Below are 26929 nucleotides of genomic sequence, written 5' to 3'. Positions count from 1 at the left end.
ATTACAATACACTCTGAGAGTGCTATAATAAGGTAAGTATAGGTGCTGTGGGAGTACGCAGAAGGATCCCTTACCCAGACGGGGGGGCTCAAGGAAGGCTTCTCAGAGGAAGTAACCTCCTCATCGAGAATTAGATGAGAACATGAGGGACCAAATGTGAAGGTCAGGGCTTTGTTGAATTTGAGAAACTGAAGTACAGTGTGGTTGAAACAGTACTCTGTGGTTAGGAAAATATGGGAAATGAAGCAGGAAAGGTAAGCAGAGGCCAGGGCCTTATAAGTTCTTAGGGTTAGGTGGTGGGAAAAAAGTTAGACTAGGTCAGCAAACGTTTTCTGTAAAGGACCAGTAAATATTTAGGCTTGGCGGTTCTCTGTCACAACTATTCAACTCTACTCAACTCTGCTATTACAGCATGAAAGCAGCCATAATACAAAAATGAATGAGCACAGCTGTGTTCCAGTCAGCTTTATGAAAACAGGTGGCAGCTGGATTTGGCCCATGGACCATAGTTTCCCCACCCCTGGATCAGACTATCATAAGAGCAGTAAGAAGCCATTAAAAGGTTTTAAGCAGTGGAGTGATAATTTGTGTTTTAGATAAAGGTTGCTCCGCTTTCAGTGTTAAGACTGGATTGAAGGAGACAATACTGGAGGTAGAGAGACCAATAAGGAGTCTGTGGCAGTTACATGGATAGCATTTTTTATTTTCCCTTTTGAGGCAGTATTTCCACACTTAAAAATTGAGGATAACTGAATCTTTGCATATATGTATATACTGGTTCTCTTTACTAATTTCCAGGCCTTCTACTGGAGCTTAAGAGTTGTCTACCAAAGAATTTGTTGGCAGCTCCTGTTTCACAGACTAGAAAAGATGTAGGAAGAAACGTTGGTGTGAAGTGAATGAAAATGCTCTGGGAACTCGTTTCTATTTAAAGAAGTAGGGGATAAATAGAGCTCTGGCAGGGCTCTTGGTCTTCAGGCTCATAGTTTAATGTCAGTTGCTTTGAACTTCTTGAACTATACACACAGAGGAGGACCAATTTTCCTAAGCTTTCCAGGAATTGTCCTTGTTCTGTGTATGTTCTGCTCAGTCTTTCCTTTCCTTGCGTATGGCAAACCGATGACCTTTTTTTGGTTTGGGGAATGTATCTTTTTCAGGTATGATGGTACTAATATATGTCAGGCACAGGGACCAAATAAAGTGGAGTGTCCCATAAATTGTCTTCCTTCTACAAGCCCCAGTGTACTTGCATTGCCAGAGGGAAGCCTGTGGGTTTCTGATGACAGTGTTATGTGACTTTGGGCAAGTGACTTACCTCTCTGAGTTTAGCTTTTCTATCTATAAAATGGAGATAATGGAACTTAATAGGGTTGGTTAAAGGATTTAATGAGATAATGGATGTAAAGCTCTTAGCACAGCGTCTTTAACTTTTGTTACTGATAGTATTTTACACAATTAATACTTTTTCAAAAAGCCAGCAATTGGGTGAGTTGGCATCTGGCTTAGCAGGTTTTGGGTCCTCACCACTGTGACTATGGCCATCTGATAGAAACATAGTCCCTGTTGGAGTCAGTCAGCAGACAGGAAGGAGTTACAACTAAAGCAAGGCACGGCTCTTCACCATGGACAGTTTGCAGATAGCAGGAGTCCCACTCAGAACCCCAGAACTTTCTTCAGGGTGGACCTTAGCTCCAACACCATCAGTAAAGTGAACTGAGTTAGCAGCTACCCGAAAGAAATTGACTAAAGTGTGACCAATCATTTCTCCCAGTCTGTTGGGGTCATTTATTAGTGTTGCCACCCTTGTGGCCCACATCTTTAAAGTGCCTCTCAAATGTCTTTTTATTACTTTTCACCACCACTCTGAGAAGTGGGTCAGATGGTCAGCGTTGTTGTCCCTGCTACCCATTGAGGAAACTGAGGCCCAGGAAGGGTAAGTGTGCGCCTGAGGTCATGTTGTAAGGTATTGTCAGAGTTAGTGCAGATCTGCCTCCAGATGAAATTGTGCTAGTTTATTGCTGTGATTTCTCTTCCTTTGAGTGAGAGATGTGTAGTCACTGCAGAACTGCAGTCTGATGCATGCCTTGTCCAGATCTGCTAGGCTTGATTTGGGCCCCACTTTATCCACTTGGTCCTGTTGGGTTTTAATTGATGGCTGCTAGGAACAGGCCTGTTGGGAAGCAGGTTCCCTTTGGGTCATTGTTTTTAGCCCGTCCTCCTTTGGGGACATTCTTGGGGGAGCCTTGGGTTACGAGAGATTGCTTTGATATGCTCAAAATTGTGCCTTGTGCCCCACAGCTACAGGTAAAATCAAAAGGCGGATAATTTATGGGAGTGTCAGAGCTGGCCGCTGGCACCTCAGGAGGCCATTAGTATGCCTGTTCAGACCCTCTGTGTCCTTGCAATTGATTCCTCTTTGCATGAGCTTGATTTGGGAAGCTGTAGATCTCTGGGTAGTGATTGGATGTGACAGTCCAAACACTGGTCCCTAAATTAATCCTTTTAATAGTATTCTGGCACCAAGGCAGTGTTTCTCTCTCTTTTTCTCTCTAACTGGGAGGACCCAATGCAGTGGGCTAGGAAGAAGGAAAGAGAAAGAAAGAAAAGAGAGACAGAGAGACGGAGGAAGAAAAGAAAAACGGAAAGAAAAGAAAAGAAGCTTTGCTTGGTGCTCAGGTCCTGCTCTGCTCCAGCATGTTCAGATTCCAGAGCAGTTGACATCATGGCTTTGGGCATATTCATTCAGCAAACATTGGCTCATACTTTGTGACTGGCCCTGTGCTGGGAGCTGGGAATATAGACATGAATAAAACATGGTCCTTGCTCTTACGGATCTATGTCTAGCTCAGTGTTTCTTAGATTTTTAAGCTCAGACACTGTTTAGATTTAAAAAACAAAACAAAACAAAAACTGAAAAAACTAATCTTACGGTTTTCTTTAATGCTACTTGAAATTTTAAAATGCACTAAAGGATCTGACAAAAAACAAGTCAGAGAAATTATGTCAAATATGATTTTTAAACACATGTGCACTTACACATAGCTATACCTGCTATCTTTCATTCTTCTCACCTTCTCCCTGAAAATTACTGGTAAGAGGAGAAACAGATAACTAAAATCTTAAAATATGTGAGATACAAGTTAGGAAATCGGGATAAACTATGTTACTGGGTCCCACGTAAGCAATTAACTTTATGATGGGGTATCAGAGAAAGCTCCCAGAAGGGGCAGATTTGAGCTGGATTTTGAAGGAGGAGCAATAATTTGGTGAAAATTCCAAAAGAGAAGGAGGGGCATTTGCCAAGGCACAGATTTGTAAAAGGAAACACCACGTTTTGGGGAGCTGAGCAAGAGCTGGTTGTCACCCCGCCTCCTGCCAGTCTCGCCGCTGTGAGATGGGAGGATTTGCTCCTCTGGAATTGTTTGAGGAGAGGCTTTGAGTTCCTTGTGCTGCAGTTGTTTTAATCCAAGGTACCCCTTCCTGTTTCTGCTTTTTGTACCCAGGACTGCAATTTGTTTTTCTCTAAAATACAAATTATCATGAAAACAAATTTGGATGATTTGAACAAACTTAGTTATTGCTTGTGGTTGAGTTACTTTTAAGGTCACACCTTACCTCAAAAGAAAAACTGAAGTTGATATGCATTGTTAGCCTTATGGCTCGTGGGGGTATCAGTCCAGTAGGGAAATGTGGTCCCTCAAACATGGGAGAGGAGAACAGGGCCCCAGAGAGCCGGTGCCTCTGAGCCTTAGTTTTGTCGTATGTAAAATGGGAATACTGTTACTCATTTTGCTTGATAGTTGGGAGGATTAAATGAGATGAAATATGTACATCACTGTAGCGCCTGGCTTATAGTAGATTTTTGGAAAATGGTGTTTCCGGTTCCTCTTTATCATGTATTCACAGCGATAGCTTCCTTTTACTGAGCATTATTATTGTGCAAAGCAGTTTATATACACTGTGTGATTGAATTGAACCCCTAAGAAATACGTATTACAGCTATTATGACAAAGAATATGTGGTGGAGTCAGGATTTGAACCTAGGGTTGGCTAAAACCAGCATTTTAATAACCAGCTACTTGACTCCTTGTTTCTATACCAGTTCTCCATCTCGGAAACGGGCTTTAGGAGGTTCTGGGTGCCTCTCCTCTGGGGTCAGATGCTATCTAAGAGTATGGGAGGTGCTTAAAGGGATGAGAATACCATATCCTGCCCTCCCTCCATTCTTATCCTACTCATGGTGTGTTAGAAAACAAGCCTTTGCCCGATCTCGCATACGATGCAGTCAAACAGATTTGCAGGACTTTGCAAAGAGATGTTTCCCAGCTTTGGCCCCACGATGGAGTTTGCCCAAGCTGCTGGGTGTGGCTGATGGGATAGCAAAGTGCGGGCAAGTCACTGTCACTTCTTTTTGTGTGCTGCCTTGACCTGCTGAGACAGGCAGGGGGACAGTGAGCTCCTGCGGCCTGAGATGTTGCCGCCAGAATTTGGTGTTCCTGAATGTCTGGTGACCTTAGCTCTGCTGATAGTTTGAGACTAGCGGCTGCTTCTGATGTTGGTGAGCTTTCCCTAGCCCTGCCTTGCAGCAGAAGCAGCTGTAGCTACAGGCCAAGGGAGTGACACGTTGTAGAGAGGAGAATGTATTGTTGAGGTGAGGACCCGGAGTTAGAGTTCCTGCTTCCATTCCACTTGGGGGCCGTCAGGAAGTTGCGTAGAGGTTCCAGGGCCTGTCAAACTTTGTTGTCTCGACCCCTACCCTTCAGCAGACTAGACCTTGCTCTCAGGCCCTGGCCTCCGCTGTGAGATGCACAGAAGCCTGGACGGGAGGTGAGGCCTGCTCCGTGTGTTGGGGCAGCGTCCTGAGGCCCTGAACTGGGAGCTGGGAGTCCTGGGTTCTAGTCTGACTCCGACTTGCTCTGTGAACCTTACACAGTCCTTTCTCTTTCTGGGGCTCATTGTCACTGGCTGGCTGGACTGTGGCACCTCAGGTTTTCTTTCTCCTCAGATAGTCTGATTTGCATAGAAAGTGCACTGGCAGTAAGGGTGCATTCGTTAGATTGAAGGTTATGCCTATTGGTGGCATGTGTTTTATTTACATTTCCCCAGGCTATTTTCAGCTGCCTGAGGTAGAGCTTGTGAGCCAGTGTGCTCCAGACAGGTGTTGTTGTATTTGTTGCTGCCTCTGTGACTCCGGTGCTCGGGCACTTGCACCACAGGTCAGATTGGGCCAGAGACTTGCCCCAGGAGTGGGAACTGGGGCCGCTGCGGCTGACTCAGGTGCTGTCAGTCAGCCGGACTCAGAACCTGCCTCTGGGGCCTGGGAGTTTCTCTGATATCCCCTGCTTCCCAGGCTGGCTTTTAATGGAATGGCTTGAACCCACGGATGTTACAAACCCATACCCCACCCCCACCCTGAGATTCCAAGTTATGTGGTTGGGGAGATGGGGTGGGAGTAGACCCCATATTTCATGATGGGCTTCTCTTCTTTTCCATCCCCCAGGCTCCCCAGACCTGTGTATGTGGATATTAAAGGATGGCCCCCTCCCTTCACCCTCGCCCCCCCCTCCAGTAATGGAAGGCTATAAAATGTCTATTTACCCAAGACACCAGAATGACTCCTCTGTGGTTCCACTAATCTGGTGATTTGGTGCTTCTCTAGTCTCTCAGGTAAATACAGATTGAGGCTTTTTATAAAGGCATATTATTTCCCTCATTAAATGTGTGTTTTGGCACATGCGTTATTTACCTGCCCGACAGTAATGGCTGCAGAGGAGCCATTGGTGTCTGTTGTGTAAATACTCTGCACAGAGCCCATCCTCCAGGGGCTGTGGCGCAGGCCTGTTTCTCCAGATCGGGCTGGCCCAGTGACAGTCCCTGTTTACCCCTCCCCTGCCCCACTGGGGGGTTGGTCACTTCATTTCGAGGAGAGAATCACCCATTTTCCTCCTTGCCATAAGCTACTTACTACCATGAATTTGCTAGGAGGAGGAAAAGGGTATCTGAGAGTAGATGCTTATCATCTTGGTCTCCGATGGGAGATCGTGTACAGAAATACACAGCATCATATCTGTGATGTTCATTCCTTTGGGGTTTTGCCCCCCAACTAGACACTTCAAGTCCCAGCTGACGCTACAAGTTCTAGACTTACTTATATTCTGCAAACTTGTGGCAAAAGTCTAAAGACAACCATAGAAAAGAGAAATCCCCAAGAAGCCAGAGGGAACAAGGGCAGGTGGAGTGCCACTGTAGGGAGGGCAGGGATGTTTCCTGAGAAGGCTCTAGTGGTGGCAGGAGTGCCCAGTAAGGAGACATTGAGTGGGGTCTCTTAGGATACAGACTCCATGCTTTGAGGGCTGGCTTTTGCTGGCCTTCTTGCGAGAGGAGAGCATGCAGCCTCCCTCTGTGGGCAGTATGAGGAGATCGCACCCTCATATACTGCCTTTTTGGTTTCTTTATGTATTAAAAAAATAACTTTTAAAAAGTTTGAAATAGACCAAATTGACATAAAAGTTGGAAGTACGGTAGAAAGAATTTTTTCCTGAACGATTCGAGAGTTAAGTTGCCAACCTAATGCCTCTTCACCCTGAATACTTTGCATGTACTTCCTACATGCAACCACATTTTCCTACCTACTGTCAAAACCACAATGCAACTGTCAAAACCAGGAAATTAACATTGATACGTTACCTTCATCTAATCCTCAAACCCCATTCAAGTTTTGCCAGTTGTCCCAGTGATGTTCTTTGTAGCAAAATGATCCAGTTCAGAATCATGCATTCCATTTAGTTGTCAAATTTCTTTAACCTCCTCTAGACTTACCTTAATAACTGTACCTTGATCTTCATGACCTTGATACTTTTGAAGATGACAGGCTGGTTGTTGTGTAGACTGTCCCTCAATTAGGGTTTGTCTGATATTTTCTCATGATTAGATTTAGCTTATGCATCTTTGACAAGAATATCACAGAAATTATGTTTTGTTCTTCTCATTGCATCCTATCGTATGGTGCATGGTTTTGATTTATTCCATTGTTGATGATGTTCATTTTGCTCACTTGATGAAGGCATTGTCTGCCAGACCTCCCCAATGTAAACTTACTCCCTGCAGTAAGAAGCGTTCTTTGGGGAAACACTTTCAAACTATGTGAATATCCCTTATCAAACTTTAATTAATTAATTAATTAATATCTTTATGGACTCATGGGTTCCTTTTTATTCAGTGCATGATAATCCGTTAATATCATTACCCTTCTTTGATTAATCCCTCTGTATGTAACTAATCTCCCATTGTTGCCACTGCCCTTTCCCCTTCTTGGGTGCTGTTTTTACCCTGCCAATGACTCCCCACATCACATTCCTCTACCCCTCCCCCGTGGATGCCCTCCACAACCGACATGGGCTCTGACACACTACATCACACCTTCCTGCCTCTGTACGGATGCCCTTCTCACCTACTTAGGCTCTGATACTAACCCCAAGGCCTTTCTGCACCCCCGCCCCCCCCCCCAAATGGTGTTGACACCTACCTTCCTCTGCCACAACTAATGGCTTTAGAGAATTTTTTTAGGAAGGGAAGAGGAAGAGGTGCCCTCTTTTTCTTGTCTTGAGTTGAACTTAGTATTTGGAAGTGAGGGAAGTACAGAACCCAGTGACTGCTGACAAGTGGGGGCCTGGTCTCCTAATGTCTGCTCTCAAGACTTCCTCCAAGAGAAGTTTTTTGATCTGGGTGAAATCAGGTGAGAAAGCAAGGCTTGTAGGTAAGAGTACCTCTGGTCATCAATATGTTGTCCTTGGGAGGGGATGGGGCATGTATAGTATGCTACATGAGAGGTCTAGACCATTCTAGGGATGCAGGAGACATTGGCGTTACTCTTTGAGGTTGTCTTATGCATTAATTGGATTTATAGGCCCATGGGGATCCAGGTTTGACCAGGTGGGCATAGCCCAATAGGCCGGTAGTAGTAATAATAATGGTAAGATAATATTTATTGAGCCCTTATGTGCCAGACACTGATCTTAGTGCTTCACGTGTGTCCTCTGATTTCATTCGCGCTAAAGGATTAGGAGCTACTATTATTGTCATTTTATAGGTGAGGAATGGAGTAACAGAGCTTGCCCATGGTGCCTGGCAAATAAGTGGTCAAGCCAGGATTCAAACCTGGAAGCCCTCCTTAATCACGACGCTTAATTGCCTGTTAATTGCCATTCGGAAGATGGGGTCCGGTTGACTATATATACACTTTATGTACTACATGTACACATGGGAGAGTATTAAATAAGCCTTTCAGAAGTCCTCATGCATCGCCTGACTGAGGGATTAGAGAAGCGTCCGAGGGCCCTGAGGGACTTTGGATCCACACTAGAAGACGTACTCTGAGCAGTGGGGTCTCCCATCTCAGCAAGGCCGTTATTGCTGTTTGGGAGTGGGTGATAGGAGGACTTATTTTGGATTCCGGCTTTCAAGGGCCTACTGGCCTGTTTGCCTTTCCAAGGGATACCCTAGTGAAACTCAAGCCAGTTTTTGTCTACCCAGACCTGAGGAATTTGGGCCACATTTTTGGAGAGGCTGTGGAGCTATGTTGAAAACAAGCACTGTGCTGATGCAAGATCCATGAAGAATTTAAAATACTTTTTAGTCTTAGTTCCACTGCATCCACATGGACTCTCACTAAAGGGATAGAGAAACTGAGAACCCACACGAGCGTACATCCTATGCAGGCAAGTCATTGCCGCTCATTCAGTGAGTCAGGGGACAGCCAGAAGTGACACTTGGTGTTGTCCGAGTCCACTCAAGTAGTAGTGACCTCAATGCCCTTGAGTGTGCTCTGGACCTCACAGACTGCTCCCCCCTGCCACCCTACGTGAGGGAGCACGTGCCGATTTTGCAGCCTTTCAGAGGCAAGCTTTTGGCTCTTTAGGAATGGGGCTTCAGAAGCATAAACTGGCCATTTCTGTATTGAGCAGTGAGATTTCTTATTTGAAGTAAACTTGAAGGACTTTGAGTATTGGTATAAAAGGGGGGAAAACAAAATTTCTGCTTTGTTCTGTGTATGTGAGTGTGTTTTTAAGGAAGCTTAAGTTATTTGTGAGTAGAACTGAGGCTTTGATTTTTTATTTAGCCCTCCAAGGAGCAGACATTCTGCAAATTTAAAGGGAAAACTTGAAAAGTCATTTGGATTTTTTTTGCACATGTTCACTCTGAAAACTTTACTAGACCTTTAGCAATGCTCCCATTACTGCCACATCTGGGTTTTCTCTTTTTCTTCCCTATTTAAAAAAGTCCTGCAGTCCTTCAAGGCCTCTTGTGGAGAGTGAGTCTGAAGGCAGCAAATGGGGACGACGCCTAAGGCTGTCGCCAGCTGTGCTTTGCAGGCACTGCTCATTCTCCCAAGGTGCCACCTACCGGTCTGGGGGCTGGGGAATCAGCAGAATATCATGAGCAAGCTCCCCTGTGATGGGCCTTGTGCGCTTTCACGGTGAAGAAGGAAGAAGGGTGTGTGGAGATGTCAAGATACAAACAGGAAAGCTGGGGGCAAAGGGCTCGTCATGGAGCTGAGGAGAGAGTCTTGGGCATTTTCTGCGGTCTGAGTCTACGTAGCTCCTAGGGCTGATTGTGTAACCGGCTCACCTCATGTTACTTTGGGAACCTTAGCTTTCATGTTAAGTGTTCCATCTGAGCAGTGAGGACAGGATTTTTCTCCCTTTTGAACTTTTAGAGTTCCATTTAAAGATGAAGGTCAGTGCTACATGTTGTTTTGAGAATGCTCTGGGAGACTCCGAATTGTCATCGTGCTGCAGGGACCAGTGTTAGGGTCTTGAACTTCAACACTGAATACTTTGATTTGGAACAGGGGCCCAGAAACAGCTGGGGAGTGAGTGGTCATGTTGTGTGATGATCCCTGAAGCCTAGATGGAGCAGGGCCACCGTGGGAGGGGAGTAACCCAGGCTCTCTGTTCTTTTTTTTTTTTTTTTTTTTTTTAACTTTCCTCCCCTAAGTTTTAGATGCTTCTGGATGTTCAATGCTAGCACCTTTACAGACTGGAGCAGCTCGATTTTCTTCATATTTACTTTCAAGAGCAAGAAAAGTGCTGGGCTCCCACTTGTTTTCTCCTGGTGCTGTTCCGGAGTTCTGCTCCACATCCACCAGAAAGCTGGCGGCCCACGGCTTTGGCGCTTCCATGGCGGCAATGGTGTCCTTCCCTCCCCAGAGGTATCACTACTTTTTAGTGCTGGACTTTGAGGCCACGTGCGACAAGCCACAGATTCATCCTCAGGTAACTGTTGCATCATTGTTTCAGAAATGGTGGGGTGAGCAAGGAGGGAGGGAGGATAGTCTTGCTTTCTGGGACCCAGCGGAACTTTCTCATGTCTTCCTGGCTTTTAGCTGTTCCCCTGGAGCTTCTGCCTAGGAAGCAGGACTTGGTTCAGGCCTGCTGGGGTGAGGTAGACCTGAGAAGCCTCTGGAGAGAACTGGGGACGTTGTTTCTCTCTAGCCTCAGCCTTTGGGAATCAAAATATTTCCTTCTGTCCCATTCTTCCTCTTTCCTTTCCCTTCCCTCCTTCCTTCTCCTTCTCCTGCTGCATGTTCTTTGAAGGAATACTGTGGAGGTCAGCCTCCAGGTTGGCCCCAGCAATCCTTGTTTCCTGATGTTTATACCCGTGGTAGTTGCCCTCCCACACTGAATCAGAGCTAGCCTTGTATAACCAGTAGAACGTAGTGAAGCAGACACTGTGTGACTTCTGAAAGCACTGCAGTCTGCTTGCTCTTTTGGATCACTTGTTCTGGGGAAGCCAGCCACCGTGCTATGAGGACACTGAAGCAGCCCTGTGGAGAGACGCCTGTGTACAGGAACTGAGGCTCTGAGCTAAAAGCCAGTACCAACTTGCCAGGGATGTTTCTTGCCAGCGCTGTCTTGGAAGTGAATCCACCAGCCCCAGTCAAGCCTTCAGATAACTCCAGTCACAGTGGACATCTGACTGCAACCTCAGGAGAGACCCTGAGCCACACTGGCCAGCTGAGCCTCTCCTGAATTCCTGGCTTACAGAAATAGTGAGAGAGAAGAAATGATTATTGGTGTTTTAAGCCACTAAGTTTTGCGATGATTTGTTAAACAACATTAGGTAACATGAACAAGTACCATTGTTGGTCTTTTGGACAGGAACATTTCTTTGCTTGTTTTCTTTCTTTCTTTTTTTTTTTTTTAGTCACCACTGTGTTCAGAGATCTTTTAAGGTAGTGCTATAGGAAGCTTGGATTAGCGGTAGAGAGACACCTGTGCTAGGTGATCTCGGGGTGTTTGGTGTTTGCTTTGGGGGAATGACGGCTGATATGGCAGTTGTTGTAATGTGGGGGCTTTGGGTATGCCCTTCTCTAGGACTGTAACTCTTCCCTCTGGGCCTGGGTTATCAGGTGTGGAATTTTGGGAAACATAGATAAGTTGGTCTTGAAATAGTGGGGGGGGGGGGGAGAGGATGGTGCCATTAGGCACTTGGGAGACAGGGAGGAATGGGGTCTATTCGGAGACGAGCTGGGTTCATTTTCTCATGGTTGATTTTTTTTTTTTTTCAGGAAGGTGTGCTTTCTTTAGCATAATAGATTGTTTTCCATAAAGCAGATACCACAACCCCTTTACCTTTACCTTTCTCCTCTCCTCTTTCTTATTCTCCCTTAAAGTAGTGGTCTGCATTGGAATCAGGCCCACTGAGGCTTGGGAAGACAGGAGCAGAGTGAGGAGAATGCCCTGAGGGAAAGAACTTTGGATGAAAGGGAATGTGGCTTGGGAGCTACCTGAGCCACACTTACTTTCTCAGCCCGTGCTGTAGAGTCTTCTCTGCCTCCCCAACCTAGTGGAGATTCTGGTGGATGTACCTGGGTGGTGTGTGGGAATTTTGGTTACATAGATGGTCTCAGGCTGGGAAGCAGGGATCCATACCCTAATACACCATATTATTTCCCTTACTGATGCAGGCTTCATTGCCAAGTAGGCCCTTGTGGGACCTGAGTCTAAAATCTAACCCACCCCTCTTGCATATGATTCATCCCTCTTCTGAACCCCCAGGATTGCTTGGCACCTCCCTTACGGCGTTTCCTGCTTTCTACTCAAGCCTATGTATGTTTGTGTCTGAACTTTTCAGTTAAATTATAAGCTCAGATAATTGTGTAGCTCTGTTCTCTTGTCCTACAGAGAGTCCTGCCAATGCTGCTAAAGGTGAAGCCTGATTCGTGTCTCAATTTGGTCTGTCAGTATCACCTTCCATCTGTTTTTCAAGGGCGTCGTTCTTTTTATTTTTTGTTCTTTTTATTTATTTATTACAGTGCTGAAGACATAATGTAGTACAGATTTAAATCACTTGTCTCACCAACTCCCTTCCCAGACTTGGGCATCAAGGCCTTTCAGACCTAGGCTGAGGTCGGGCTTCATACGGTTTTCCAGGATCTGTGCCTGATTAAAGATTAGCTCCAGAATCAATGAACCCTGATGATGGGATTCCAAGGGCACTTAAGGAATTGGCTGCCCTGGTTCATTATTAGCAAAGCATTAGCTGTTGCTTTAGAGAACTCAGGAAGAAGCATTTGCTGTCTTGCTTATCTTTAAAAGGGAAATACGAATGATCTTGGAAATTATAGACCTGTTAGTTTACTGTGATTCCAGAGAAGATACTTGACCTGATCGTCAGATAATCAATCAGCAAACAGCTAGAAGAGCATAGGGTACTGAGTAATAACTTACATGGGTTTGTGAAGAAGAGCAAATCCGTCAGATCAATCTAACTTCTTGCTGTGACATAGTGATGGATTTGAGTGGATCTAGGGCAAGTGATAAATGTAATGCATCTCTACTTCATTAAGCCTCTACAATGCTGTGATCAACAGGTAGGAAGGTGAGTTTGGGGCCAGGCAGCTCTGCTAGATTACCCATTGGACCAGTCTCGGGAAAGGGATGGGCAGCTCAGGAGAGACTTGAGACTTATTGTTAGTGGCAGCTTAAAGCCCCCTTCTCTTCTGAAAAGAAATCTTCCCTAAAGTTTGCAGGTAGCAACATCCTGATAGGATTCAGAGAAAATTTGAAAGATGGATTGGAGGAGTTGTCAGTCCCAGATAAGACAGCAGCCTTCCCCTGAGGTCATCATAGGTCAGGTTCTGTGCGAGTTTGGTCTTCTTGTCAACAAGGGCAGTAGAGAAATTGGAAAAGCTTGGGATAAGAGGAACAAAAATCATTAGAGGCACAAAAATAAGACTTGGGAAGAAAAGAAATTGAATATGATTTTAGTGACTGATTTCTAGTCCAGACTAAATAAATTCATTTTGTGGGAAATAATTGTTCCAAGGAGTATGATAGTAACTTGCTCTTCATTTTAATAAGGACAACAAAAGAAAAGAATTGAAATGGAAGCAGGAAATACTGAGATTTGGGATGAGAATGAACTTCTAGAAGAGATATTAAAAGGGCTAGAATGTGATGTGCCAGTTCGATCAGCCTTTCCTACCATGTTTCCCCGAAAATAAGACTGAGTCTTATATTAATTTTTGCTCCAAAAGACGCATTAGGGCTTATGTTCAAGGGATGTCATCCTGAAAAATCTTGCTAGGGCTTATTTTCCAGTTAGGTCTTATTTTCAGGGAAACACGGTAGTGCTCTCTGAATGGCTTGACAGTGTCCACGTGACAGAGAGACTTTGTGGGCAAGGTCTGGCTGCCTCCTGGGACGGGCTTGGGACTGTGAATCCCAACCATCCCCGCTCCCTTCCTCCCTGGCTCCCAGGAGCTTTCAGTACTTGAGGCCTCTGCATAGTACACTTCTGATTCTTATGGGAGTGTGTATAGTTTCTGCCTCCTACACAACCCCTCAGCTGTGTAGTAGTTTTGGGCCAGGGCCTATCGGGAGGCTTGGCATAGGGTTCATTTCTCTCATCTGTCTCTGGTTTTCAGAAGTCCCTGAGTCACCTTATTGGGACTATCCTAAAGGAATGCCACTAGGAAAAACTAACAGGTGTAAGCTCCTTTGTACTTGAGTGAGTAGCAGTATTCGTTATAAATGTGGTAAAACGTGTGGCATTTTCTACATGTCACCATTTTTGCTTTTTATTTTTGTACTTTGTTCAGCTAGGTAAAACCAGAGTGGTCGGTTTGTCAGTAATAGGATTTCACTTTCTGGTTTTTGTACTCATTGTGTTTTATGTGTTTTGATTCAGATTAACATAATAGATATTGGTTGAATATGAAACTATTTTTCATTTGAAAACATTTTTCACTTAAATGTTAATTTAGGTGTTTTAAAATGCTTTAGACTCTAAATTCAGGAATACAATTCCTTTCTTGCTTCAGAAATTGTTTCCCGATATGGAAGTAGGTTTTTATCCGGTTTGGGAGAACCGTAGCTCCTTTGTCCTGCTAGCAGAGGTTCGTGTTGCTCATTTTGGTGCGGCTGTGCATCGAATGAGGGTGGTTGTGACCCTAAGGCCTAGGGAGCACAGCCTGAAAGCTTTGGTGGGATCTTTAATTGTGCATCTTTAACCTGGGGGCAAGTTCTCTCACCACCTCAGTGTTCAGAAAAGACCAAAGCAAATGTAAGTGAGGAAAATGAGGTATAGGCTACGGCATGTGGGGAGGAGAAAGTAACCTCAGCTGTCCTGACGGCTGGGGAGGGGGCAGCCCAGTTCTCCTCTGGGGAGCGGATGGCCCGGTTGCTGCCTGCCCTCCCTCCCCGAGTTCCCTCTGGCCATCCATCAGGCTCTGGGGTAGTCTTTCTCACTGCTCTGTAGCAGCCCTGCTTGCTAGCTGTTGTCCTTCTCGTCTGTATTCAAGTGCCTATAACTTTGGAGAAAGATGACCTTTGGTGGTGGGGTTTTTCCAATGTTTGGTCTTTGTCCACAGGGGCTTTTTTTTTTTTTCTTTTTTTGAAGGAAACCTTAAAGAGACTCAATCTGCATTTTGAGTTAGAACTATGAGTAAAGGAGTTTCTTTTTTATAGAAAATTGTCCAGATGCTGGGTTATTTTGGGAGGGAGTGGAGGAGATTTGATGGTGACGTGAGAAGGAATAATATGAGAAAAGAGGCATTTAGAGACTTTCAGTATGATTTAAATCTGGCGCATCATTCTTGGTCTTTTGTGAGAGATATTTTGGAAAACTTTATAGGAAATTGGTTAAGATTCCTACAAATGTGAAACTATATTGATTTCCTTCTCCTCCATTCAAGGCTAAAAGGCAGGATTCTGCCACCCCCCCCGCCCCCCCGCCCCTCCACCCAGTACACACATATTGCTCTTGCTCTGTATTTAGCTTCCCTCCTCTCTTTCTCTCTGCTCTTGGGTCCTGCGCACTCCAAGTTCCCTAGAAAAAGGCACATCCCTAGAAATAGAACCCATCCTTCCCTCCCCATTCTCTTGTCCTGGTCACAGCTTTTCAAAGTGGGAGGGGTTGGGCCTGGCTTTTTAGCAGAAAAGGCCAGTGGATGGGTTGTGGTCTGTCCGCCTGTGGCCCTAGTCAGCCTGCACTTTCTTGCTGTACGGACAGGCAAAGGCACTGACGCTATTCTTCTAAACTGGGAAATGAAATGCAAAACCGACGTTAATGTAACATTATGGTTGAGATTAAATGCACCCAAATCAGGAAATTCAAAGTTACGCTTCCCATAGCAACTATAACTCAGCTTCATCTGGCGTGTGTAGTATTTTGTGTTAGTGCGGATGGTGTTATATGTTAAGACATTAAAGTTAACACCATAAGCAGAGCACAAAATGCTTGAGGGGACTGAGTTATGACGACTGTGTGAGCCTTAAGTGTTCTTGCACAGGCTCTCGACTCCTGGAATAATTTGTCTCCTGCCCATCAGACCAATTATTGCCTTTCTTTTTAGTTATATCTTTGCTTTAACACATCTCTTCTTCCAGGGTCACTATAAATGAATTCCTCTCTCGGTGGCCAGTGACAGTGGTGGGAATGGGGCAGCCCACGAGGCCCTTTTGTCTTCTTGTGTCTGCCTCCATAAATGAGGGGCTGCCTCCTCCCCTCCCACAGCCCCCCTCCTCCACAGGCTGCCCTTTCCTGGTGGTCCCTCGTAGGGATGGGCCCCCCCTGACTCGCACTGTGGCTCCTCACTACTCCTCTGCCAATGGGAACAAGCATTTGCTGTGTCCAGGTCTTGGCCCTGTTGTGACTTCACGTGAAAGCCGACGGGCACTTCTTTATTTGGAGCAGACACAGCAATATAGAAGCAAAATATACATCTTGAGTGGAGTACTGATGCATGGTGGTGTTACATGATTGAAGTGGGTTTATTTGCTCTATTCAAACTGCTTCTCAACCTTTCCCAGGGTTTATACCTTTAAGCTGCCGTGGTGTGTAGTTAGGCAGTGGAGTTGCCTGGCGGTGGGACCACGAACTTTCCTTGGGGAGCACTGGGTCACTGGTAACAAAATCCCCACATAATTTAGTGCAAACCAGGAAGCATCCCCCGCCTCCCGCCCTCAGCCTCTTATTATCCTGGTGGCTTCCCCAGGGCTGAGCCAGCTGTTGGAATGCAGATTGTTAGACACTGTGCTAAGGTTGGTAGTGGGGTAGAGCTCTAAAGAATAGGGCCATTGATAAATGGTGAATGAAATCAGGGACTATAAACTAACAGTGACACTTAGCTGCCTTTTCAGGTTTTTGTTGGACATGACAAAACCAACCAAGTCAGCAAAGGAATGGGGAGGACCTCATTGTAACCACCTTAGAGGCAATGAAAAGGCCTCTTTTTACTCTTTGGATAGCAACTTCAAGCTCTGCGTTAGATGCTGGGGATATAAAGACAAGTAGGAAATGGCCCCTACCCTCAAGTAGCTCATAGTTGAGGAGGGTAGACACTGTTTAGCAGTCTGATAAATGTCGTCACATAGGTAAGTAAGTACTCGGTACACTGGGGCACAGAGGAGGGGATTGATAACCCTGCAATGTGGGGGAGGTGTCTCCTAGGCTTCCTGGTAAGAAAGTTAGGGGACCAGAGAGGGCCAAGTAGGCCTGAGGCTTGTCAGACTGTTGTAGCAGGGATGAAAGAAGGTGCTGACGGAGTTAGCCAGGCAGAACTGACCTAAGTCTGAGAAAACTGGCCTGGATTGCGGGATTGTTTGTGGGAACACTGCAGATGAGGGAGAGGGAGGAAGAATACTTTAAACCTGCAGGTATTTCACCGTTTGGTCTGTAGGTTTATCTGTATCAGTTATATGCTGTTCCTTCCATCCAAGCTAGACGGGCTTCCTGGGATGCTGTGGATGAGGGTATGAAGACTAGAAGAGTTGAAGACAATTTTAGTCAATAAAGTGCGGGCAAAAAGGGTGAGGGTCAGCGTAGAAATATGTGAGCTGAGGCCGTGAGGCATCGTCCAGGAGGGCTAAGCAGATACCTCAGCTGCCATTGAAGGTAGCACTGAGTTGGGCTGCTGAGGGCTCTAGAGAGAGGCAGGGGCTGGGGAATGACATGACTCCCCACCCCACCCCCAAAAGGCCGGCAGTTGGGATCTGGATCTGCTCTGCATCCCTTGAGAAGACCCGCCTTCCATAGACCAGGGAGCTTCGTGCCCTGCAAACAGGTAAACTGTAGGGGAGGAAGGAGTAATGAAGACTGGAGGCCAGGGTAACAAGAGAAGACTTGCTACAGCAGAGATGACTGGAAGGCGTGGGGATGGGGCTTGAGCTCGCCCCAGAGCAGCAGCGACAGGTACATCGCCATAGAGAGAAAGCCTGTAGGTTGGGAAGGGGGAAGTGGGGAAGTGAAATCCAAAGGAGTTGGTTAGGGTAAGCCCACGGCTTCATTTTCCCCTGCTCCCAGCCTGTCTTGTTTTTTCTCTCCCCAATATTGATTACTTTTCTTACTTTGTTAGACTGATCTCAGTTGTTTGACATGAGGAAACTGATGTTAGGAGATGCTTTCTCCATCTCTGTGTCTTGTTGGGAAAAAGGATCCTGCATCATTTTGATTAAGATGTCACTCAGATGATTATTTTTTTCTCTTTTCCTGGGTGTTCACAATACTTAAAAAGCCCCCCACAGTCATACATTTATGTGATGAGTTTTGAGCTCTAGCTGTGAAAATTGAGTCATTGTCTAAAACCCTGAAATAAGAGTGTTCCCAGATTGACACAAGCCCCCAGGCTGGCAGGTCTGCAGCAGAAGGGGAGCAGGCCGGGTAAAGCAGAGAAGGGTTTGTGTGTACTGAGTGCTGCCACAGACAAAGCCCTGTTAGGTGTTAGGAGACTCAGAAAGGAGTTAAGTAGACTCTGGAGGGCAAGACAGGCAATAGGGAAGCTTTCAGTGTGAAGTAGAGGGACCTTGGAATGGCTGCTGTTTGGGTCCTGGCCCTGTATGTAGTTGGCCACTGGGGGATCTTGGTCTGCGGGCAGCAAAACAGATCTGTTACATGAGCGCTCACTCCACTTCTGTTCCCGTGCTGTGGTCAGTGTCAGTCCGGGGGAAGCCCTTCCAGCCACAGGCTGGTCTGAAAGCTGAATGCTGGCAGAGGCGCTTACGTGGAGACGCCGGAGTTGCTGAAAGGAGGGGAGCATGCAGAGTCCACAGTGATGCTGGGGGCCATGTTGGTGAGTTAGAACAGGAAGTGTGAATGTGTTGAGTGGGAGAGAAGAAGCAGAAATAGCCATTGGAAGCCAGAGTTCATGGGAAAGAGGGGAAGGTGTTCCAAGGGCTTAAAAATAGACATATGGAAACTGGTTAGGAGGCATTGTTTGAAAGAGATGTTAGTGGGGTGGACTCCGGTGACGATGATGGGAACGGAGAGAAGTTACGTGTTGCAGCCCTTCGATGTGCTGGGAAAGAAATGAGCTTGAACCGTGCTTTCAAGTAGTTCATTGCTCCTGTGGCTATTAGTGGGCCCCTGGGAGTCAGCGGTGCTACGGTATGTGGTAAGGAGTGGAGTGTGGAAGCTGTGGTTGTTATGAAGGGGGTGCTCTGAGCTGAAGCTCTGTATCGGGGAGAACTGATAGAGGTGAGTTCTATCAGTTAGTGGTGAGTAGGAGGTTATTCCTCTAGGATCCGTTTGATGAACTTTGTTTGGCCGTTGGCCTGTGGGAGGTAGGTAATGACGTTTAGGTAGATGGGAGAACTTGCTTCAAAGCTTGTACTCTTGCTCCCCAACAGTGCTGTGCAAGCTGAGAGCCATGGCTTGAGATCGCGGTGTTGGAAGTTGAGTCTAGGGACTATGTCTGCATTGTTCACGGGTTTTTTTCTCTCACCACAACAGCATTTGAATGAAAGGCCAAATGGTCAAATGAAGGGGTTGGTTGACAGTTGGGGATGGAGGAGGGGTCAGCAGCTGCTGATGAAGGGGATGAAATGTGCCATTTTATAGGGTCTACTTTACAATGCCAGGGTCAGGCCTTCCAAGAAGTTCGGAGTGATGGTGTAGAACGTGGTGGTTAGCGATGTTGGGGAGAAGTCCCCAGCTGGGTGCCTCAGGTTGTTGTAGTAATTGCCGTGATTCTCTTCCAGATTTGTGTCCAGTAGTAGGCCTTTCTCAGGACTAGGGGCAGTGAGATAGACCAGATAAGCTCTTGGCTTGTGTCTGTAACAAGAGGTCTTCATAGGAGAGGTCTCTGGTCTTGCTCTTTGGTTTATTTGGACAGAAAGAAGGTGTTTTCCTGGAGAGAATAGTGTGACAGGTGCTGTGTGGGTAGCCGATGCCCTGATCTTGACAGTATTCTTAAAGGGAGCAGGCATTGCTAGGACAGGAAGACCTCTTGCCTGCTCCCTAAAAGAGCTGTACCAACTGCTCTATAAAGTTCCGAGATGTGACATGACAGATTTTCTCCCCTGGCTATTGGCAGCAAGAATGAAATGTCTGATGGCAAGAGCCAGCAGTTAATCAGCCGATCCAAAGGGTTGACCCAGGTGCTTGAAAGTGGGTCAGGCCAGGTTTGTTCTGAGAGGAGCTGAGAAGTCCGGCTCTGATGCTCACTTGGTCGGAATCTCTCTGAGAAGGAGGTAGTCACCTAGATGTCCCAGACTACACCTTTGCTCTCGAGAGGGTGGTCTGAGAACCAGTGGTGGCATCCTCGTCACCTGGGAGCTTGTTCGAAATGCAGACGATCAGGCCCTACTCCAGCCCAGCATTAAATAGAATCTGTAATTTAACAAAATCTTCAGGTAATTTGAAGACTGAGAAACACTGTTCTAGTCTAGGCTAACGGTTCTCAAACTTGAGCAAGCATCAGACTCACCTGGAGGGATTGTTAAAACATAGATTGCTGGCTCCACCCTCCAGGTTTCTGATTCAGAAAGTCTGGGGTGGAGGCCAGGAACTTGCGTTTCTGATATGTTCCCTGGTGATGAGCTGCGGCCTGTGAGGAAGCAGCATGGAGAAGCACTGCCTGCCTCCGCTTTCTCATCTGTACAGTAGGAGGACGATTGCTGCCTGCCTTACTGACATGTGGGATCCAATGAGCCAGTGGAGAGTAAAGCGAGCAGCACATGTGGGCAGGGTGTCAGTCTACGTGCTGCTTGCTTACGGGTCAGTGGCTGTTCAAAATCTGTCACGCCAGTACAGCTGTTTCCCTGTCCTGCCTCGGCTGTTAGATGTGGACGGAGAACAGGGAATCTGTGAAGCAGCCCCTGGGAATTCAGTCTTCTGTGACAAGGCCAGCAGCCCCCGGGGGCTGTGGATAGGGTTACTGAGCAAGGCCTCCTGAAGCCCAGCCAGCCTCTCTGGGCTCCTATCCAAATCGTCTCATCAGAACCCTCTCTCTGCCAGAGTGGGCCTGGCTCTGTCTTGATCACCTGTTACTCACCCGACCTCTCCACCACCAGCTGGTGGAGCTTTACTGCAGTATTTGCATTGATTGGAAAAGTGGGCTTTGTCTAACCAAGCCTCTGGGTCACCTTGTGATCCCAAGCAGGGTGCATGACTTTTGCCCACCCTGTTGGGTGATTAACTGAACAGGCTGTGGCTGCACGTGCCCAAGTCCCAGATTGTGATCTCTGGGCCCAAAGTGAGGGGAGCTTGGGGAGAGGCTGCTCAGATGAGGAGCAATAGAGAATAGTGGTTCAGAGCATGGACTCCTGTACTGGACTCTGCGTTTGAGCCTAGTCTCCACCGTAATAGCAGTATGACTTGCCTTGCAAGTTACTTGGACTCATCATGCCTTAGTTGTCTTATTGGCAAAATGGGGTTAGTACCAGTCTTTAGGACTGTTGGGAGGATACACATGAGTGCGTAGAACAGTGCGTAGCATCTAATAGCTGTATGTGTCAGCTCTTATTAGTAGAATTACTCCGAGTGTTATTCAGACTCATGGCCTCACAGTAAGCTATTGGGATACAGCAGGTGGCTGGGAGGCAGGTCCTGCTTCTCCGGGGAGCTCAGAGAGAACAGAACCTGCAAGCCCTCTATCAACCTAGTGGACAGAGCCAGGTACTACCCAGAGCAATTTTTCTCCTCCAGTGGAATGGTAAAGTGGACTTGGTACCCTTCCACTTTCGTGCCCTCCCTTAGTGCTGCCTCCAGGGCACCTCTTGTGCACACCACCTGAGATTTGTTTAAATTAATTCCATGACAAATATATGTATCTAGGTAGCCACAAAGAAATCATGTGGTTGTTTGCAACCCTGAAGGTTCGGCTTCACAGAGGTCGTTAATATCTGAAATTATTACAGTTGAATATCTGAAACTGTTTGAGGCTGATCCAGAGTCGTGGGCACAGAGAGGGAGACATGGCACGTGCACCCCTGGGTGAGGGTGCAGTTTCTAAGACTTGTGGGCTTCTGTAATTACTGGTATTATATATTTTTTCAAATTCAGATTTCAGTTAAGTAAATTATAATTCACTGTGCACCGCCTCCCATCCCCGATAAAGAAAGAATAGTGGTGTCCATTTTCACCCTGTTTTCTACATTTTAATTGCTTTGGAGTCTATGGAGATGGGTGAAAAGGGACATGTAGGTGAAAAATCAGCCTTTTAAAGCTCCGATTTTTTACCCTTCCTTGTCCTGAAACTTTGAGCATCAGCTCTCATCTGTCAAAGTGTAAATCAGCAATTAAAACCCAAACAGCCAAATGCCAAAGATGACCCGAAGCACAAAGCAACTGACAAACAAGTCCGGACAAATCGACGGGTAATTTATAAGCTTTGCCCTAAAATCTAATTATTTGGCAATTCGAATTTGCAGCCAGCCAGGGCTCGGCAATAAATTTAACCCGCCATAAATTATTTAGGAGCGGGCTGTGGTGTAAATCAAAACCACGAGTGTTTGTTTAAGAAATAAGCTCCTTGTGCATAAAATGTCTTTTTTTTTTTTTTCAAGGGAGAAACTGTTAAGCAAACCATGCCCCATTCGTTGCCCATTGCAGCCCTTCTTTCTCCCTCTCAACTTCCCCTCTTCCCTGGGACCAGGAGGCTCCTTGATCCCTGGGAGAAAGGGTCACCTTTGCATGGAACTTCTATCCAAAAAGCAAGTCTTTGGATAAAACCCATGTTTCTGCCAGGTATTTCCTTTTCTACCTTGTGATGTGGTGTTGTGTTTGGATTTTATCAAACCTTTCTATGCAGGGACACACACTTTTTGGAATTTTTTTCAGAGGGTGGAAGGAAGGGGTAAATTAGTTGTTACCATCTCTAAATTGGGGGAATGTCAGTTCCTAGGTTGAGAGGGGAAAGCCATGAAAAATGACCCACTCGTTCCCTTATTTCAGACAGGACCATAGAACCATCAGCTCAGGTAAAGGAAAAGCTGTGATTTGGAAAAAAGTTCTGTAAGAGTGCCACACTATTATACCCTCTGTCCTATTGTCAAGAAATTCCAGCAGTCTAACCTACGTCCTTCCTGCTTAAAATCCTTTTGTTGTTGTTCTGTCTTCAAATACAATCTTATCACTGTGGACACTTTAATTGAAGGGAGTGTGAATACCCTGTAAGCCACGTGCACATTTATTTCTTGTGATCTACTGAATGCGGGTGTGAAATTGCGTCTGACATGCTGTTGTAGTTTTGTCCTCAGTTTATCAAGAGAATCTCTGGAGTTCCTAGTTGAGCAACTGCATTGAGAACCTTTGCTCCAACTTAAACCTCTGCTCACTTAAAAAGGTAAAAGAATATTTACTTGGTGCTTCCTTTTTTATGTCTCTGTCTTCCCTCCCCTAAAAAAAAAAAAAAAAGGTTTTGCAGCTGGCATTTTATTGAGGGAGACAGCAGATAAATAGATTTGGAACCACTGATGCTTTGAAAAACCCAAGTTCTAAGGCTTTGTCCTTAGTTGTCAAGTTGTGGCCAATTCCCATCCACCATCAGCAGACCAGCTTTTTAGGTTTATGATGTTCTACCCTTGGACAACCTAGCCGTGCAGGCAGCTTGCAGACGTTGTAGGGTGGCCAACTGTCCCAATTTTAGCCCTAAAAGTCCTGTGTTCCAGGAAACCCTTGGTCTGGGCAAAGAGAAAACTGGTGGTGGTTTGTAGCAGTTGAGGGAGGATGACAAACCACTTAGAGATGAGAGGCTGGGGATCTGGTAGACAGTGCTTTGGCGTGATACCGGTCTGGGTTTGGACTCTGGCCCTATCGTCTATCATTTTTGTCACCTTAGGTACATCACTTCACCTCTCTGGTCCTGTGGAGAGCTCTGTGAGAGCAGTGTTTTCTGTGAGAGCCATGTGCTTGGCTTCTGTCTTGCCCTTTATCAGCCCCTTCATATGTTTACTCACCAAAAGTTGAGAGAGTGAGGTCTGCGTGATAAAATGGAGCTGGGCACTGGAAATGCGTACTAATGGCTCGTGGTTCCTGCCCTCCCGAGCTCAGCATATAGCACCATCTGTACTGTGTCACTATGGCCATGATAGTAGACGCTTTTCAGTAGCAATCCTCCAGGACTTTCTGCCTGGATTGTCCACATTTATTGTTCTGGTAACTTGAGAGCAGCCCCTCTTCCTAGGCAATAGTAGATTGAGCTCCCTGAAGACGGCCTTTCAGACTAAAAGAATCAGATATTCCTTGACCCTTTACATTTTGAAAGCTGCTAATCCAACTCTCTTTTAGTCTCATTTTCCCTATTTGGAATCCCAGCTCTGTCCCGTACTAGCAGTATAACCTTGAGCAAGTGACAACTTCTTTTTGGGCCTTAGTTTATTTGTAAAATAGGGATAATGATTTCTCACCTCATGAGTTGTTAGGCGGATTCAATGAGATCATTCCTGTTAAGCGTTAGGCAGACCGTCTGCCGCATAGTAAACAGTAGATGGAAGGAATGAAAAGACTCCGTGTTCCACATGTTTCCAAGGGCTTTGGGGTCAGCTCCTCTCTACCCCTTGCCCAGACTGCAAGCACCTCAGAGAGAGGAGACACAGCTCATTTCATTTGTCTGTGTCCACACCCAGCCCCTACCTGGTAAGTAGCAGGTGCTTGATAGTATTGGTTTATGAGCTGATGATGATGATGTGACCTGTCTTCCAGGATTAATAAGGGTAAGATAAGCAAGCACACTGTAAATTGAAAAGCCTCACTATTCAGTTTGTTCCCCCACTAAGATATTTAACATAGTGCATTGTCCATTATTTGTTCATGGATCTTTCTGCTCACTAGTCTGTGGCCTTCTCCAAAGTGGACTACATCTTATCTCTAAGTCCTGCTCTGCCCCTGTGTGGTGTCCTGCACACGCTAGATGCTCAGGTAGTTTAATGCAAATGACATGCAAATGTCAGGGACCATGAAGCTATGGTTAGGGGAAGAGAAGAGGGAAATACAAACTGGTTCTTCTTTCCTTCCTGGTGCTACCTTTATGTGCAAGCAGACACTCACCTACTAAAGAAAACTTCCCAGGGGAATGATGAAATAAAGGGAAAAAAGAGAAGGAACAGAAATAAGAGTTTCATTATCTGAGCAACTGCCCCTGGAAGCTGGCACTTAGGCACATCTTCATAAGCTCTTGAGATTAATCTGATCACCTTAGAACTTTGCGGTAACTCTCTGAGTTATCTCAATATCAGCTGAAAACAGTTGAAGTGTTTGGCATGCCCCAGGTGCACTGGCTGTAGAGCTGTGCCAACTCGGTGCAGATTGGAGCTCCTCTCCCACGAATGGGCTGTTGGGGCCAGTGTTTTGAGGTTCTAGGCTTGGCTGGGCAATATGGGAAGGTAAGAAGTACCTAAGGGAAGTCCTTTCTGCTCTGACTCCCCAGAGGGTCTTCTGTCAGAAGCTCCTCTTTTGCTTCTCAGCGGCTCATGCCAGTGTGCATGGTTAAGAACAGCTGCTGAGGGTACCAAGGAAGGGCCCCTGCAGAGTCATGTCCTCAGACTGGCCCTCGATAGTCCCTCTTCTTGGTCTTGGGGAGAAAGCCTGGCTTGGCTGCTGATCTAGCAACATCGGAGCGGTATGTTTATGAGAGGTCCAGTCTGCTGTATCGCTGGCCCCCAGGCATTTCAGGGATCTGCCTCTCGTTCATGCTGGCTTGTGCCTCCTCTCTGGGACGGTGGTAATGAGCGTGAGCACTGAGGTTGGCTCCATTTCCCCAGGGGTGAGGAAGCTCGCAGCAGGCAAGTTTGAAGAGTGAGCTGCCATGGGGAAACCCACAGGCCAAGTTTTCAGAGAATCTACTGGGGACGCCGACGTGGTGCTGGTCGGAGCAGGAGCTGAAGCGCTTACTGTTTTATAATAAATCCTAATGAAATTCTAGGTCTCTAATAACATTTCAGATATCTAAAACAAACCATGTGCTTGTCAAAAAGTGGAAAGAGATCAACTTTAAGCCATAAATTTTTGGTAATAGAGGGTTGTTGTTGGTTTTTTTCCTGTTTGTGTTTGATAGATATTTTTGTTTCCAGAGGAATGTCAACTCCTAATTTCATAATGTATCATGGGCTTAAGAAAATTGAATTTAATAAAAGCCAGAGATGAATGGCATCCTTAAAGGTCCCAACACTTGTCTTTATTAGCACGACAAACTGCAGGTCTCCAAACACTGCTTCTCTCCAAATGAAAGTTTAAATGAAAAGTACAGTTGTGTCACAGGTTAAATTTCATTGTGAGCCTAGCTAACATTGTTAGTGAGGAGCTGGCTATATTTGTTTCCTTAGACACCAGGGCAGCCAAACTCACCAGGCCATGGAGCGTTTTGTTGGGGAGGTGTTTCTTCTGCTTAGTGGGAGAGGAAGGATACATCAGAAATTTAGGAGTCAGGTGACCTGGATTCAGACGAGCCCCACCTCAGCGTTAGCTCTTAGAGATCTTGGACGTTTAGTTTTCCAGGAGGACCAATATGTACTTTGCGTGTGTATGTGCCTCAAATTTTGTTTTTCAACACAACACTCTCCTCCACCTGGCGTGATTTGTGGTGTGTTGTGGGGAATGATAGCCCCAGGAATTGGAGTAAGTACCCACGTTCTTCGTGTTGGGAGAAGAGGCATCACCTAGTCCGAACAGCAGCCTGGACCTCCTCCCCATCCCCCCTCTGCCTGTGCTTTGCAGCCTCTGTGCTCTTCCTATCTCAGGGGCTCCTTTCAGCTCCCCCATTTTGGGGACCATCCCAAGGAGACCAGGCAACCAGAACCTTTGAATTTCTATCATGAATTTGACTGCCTCGATTTGGTCTTCATCCTGCTGTAATGTGTTGGGTAAAGAAAATAGGTGCTTTAAAAACAAGCCCACTAGTAGTGGGTGTGGGGCAGGAGGAGGACACCTGGCAGCTCTGGGCCATCAGGATTGGCCATTCCTCCTTCTGTCTTCCCACTTGTCCATTTCCTGAGTGCAGTCAGGTATCAAACAGCTTCACTGTTGCTTTTCCAGGCTGGCTGTCCCTGGAGAGAACCAGTTTACCTTGATTTTAGTGATATTGGAAAGGTCCTCTCCAGAATGGGGGACCTGGGGTAGGGATGCCACTGGCGCTAGCTGCTGGGACCAGTGAGTGAGCAGAGCCCGCCTTCTGCCTGCAATGGAGGCCTTTTCCACATGCTAATTTTAC

At 46.2% G+C, this 26929-nt stretch overlaps 1 protein-coding gene across 7 annotated transcripts in view; it reads left to right on the top strand.

Annotated features, from left to right (window-relative positions):
- ERI3 (ERI1 exoribonuclease family member 3) overlaps nt 1-26929 on the top strand; it is a 122613-nt gene that overhangs the window by 3046 nt on the left and 92638 nt on the right. For 5 of the 7 annotated variants that reach the window (XM_019751163.3, XM_019751159.3, XM_019751156.3 and 2 more), the window contains exon 3: nt 9997-10274. The exons of 1 other annotated variant lie outside the window; for it this stretch is intronic. In XM_019751163.3, the coding sequence (XP_019606722.1) occupies nt 10020-10274 (255 nt within the window). In that variant the 5' untranslated portion in view covers nt 9997-10019. The remainder of the gene's footprint in view (nt 1-9996; nt 10275-26929) is intronic. One more of the 7 variants, XM_074334604.2, reaches the window with a different exon arrangement.

Source organism: Rhinolophus sinicus, chromosome 14 (assembly GCF_057876585.1).
Source record: "Rhinolophus sinicus isolate RSI-liver-muscle chromosome 14, RSI-T2T, whole genome shotgun sequence".
Lineage (NCBI taxonomy): Eukaryota > Metazoa > Chordata > Mammalia > Chiroptera > Rhinolophidae > Rhinolophus > Rhinolophus sinicus.
This window is presented reverse-complemented; position numbering and strand designations above follow the sequence as displayed.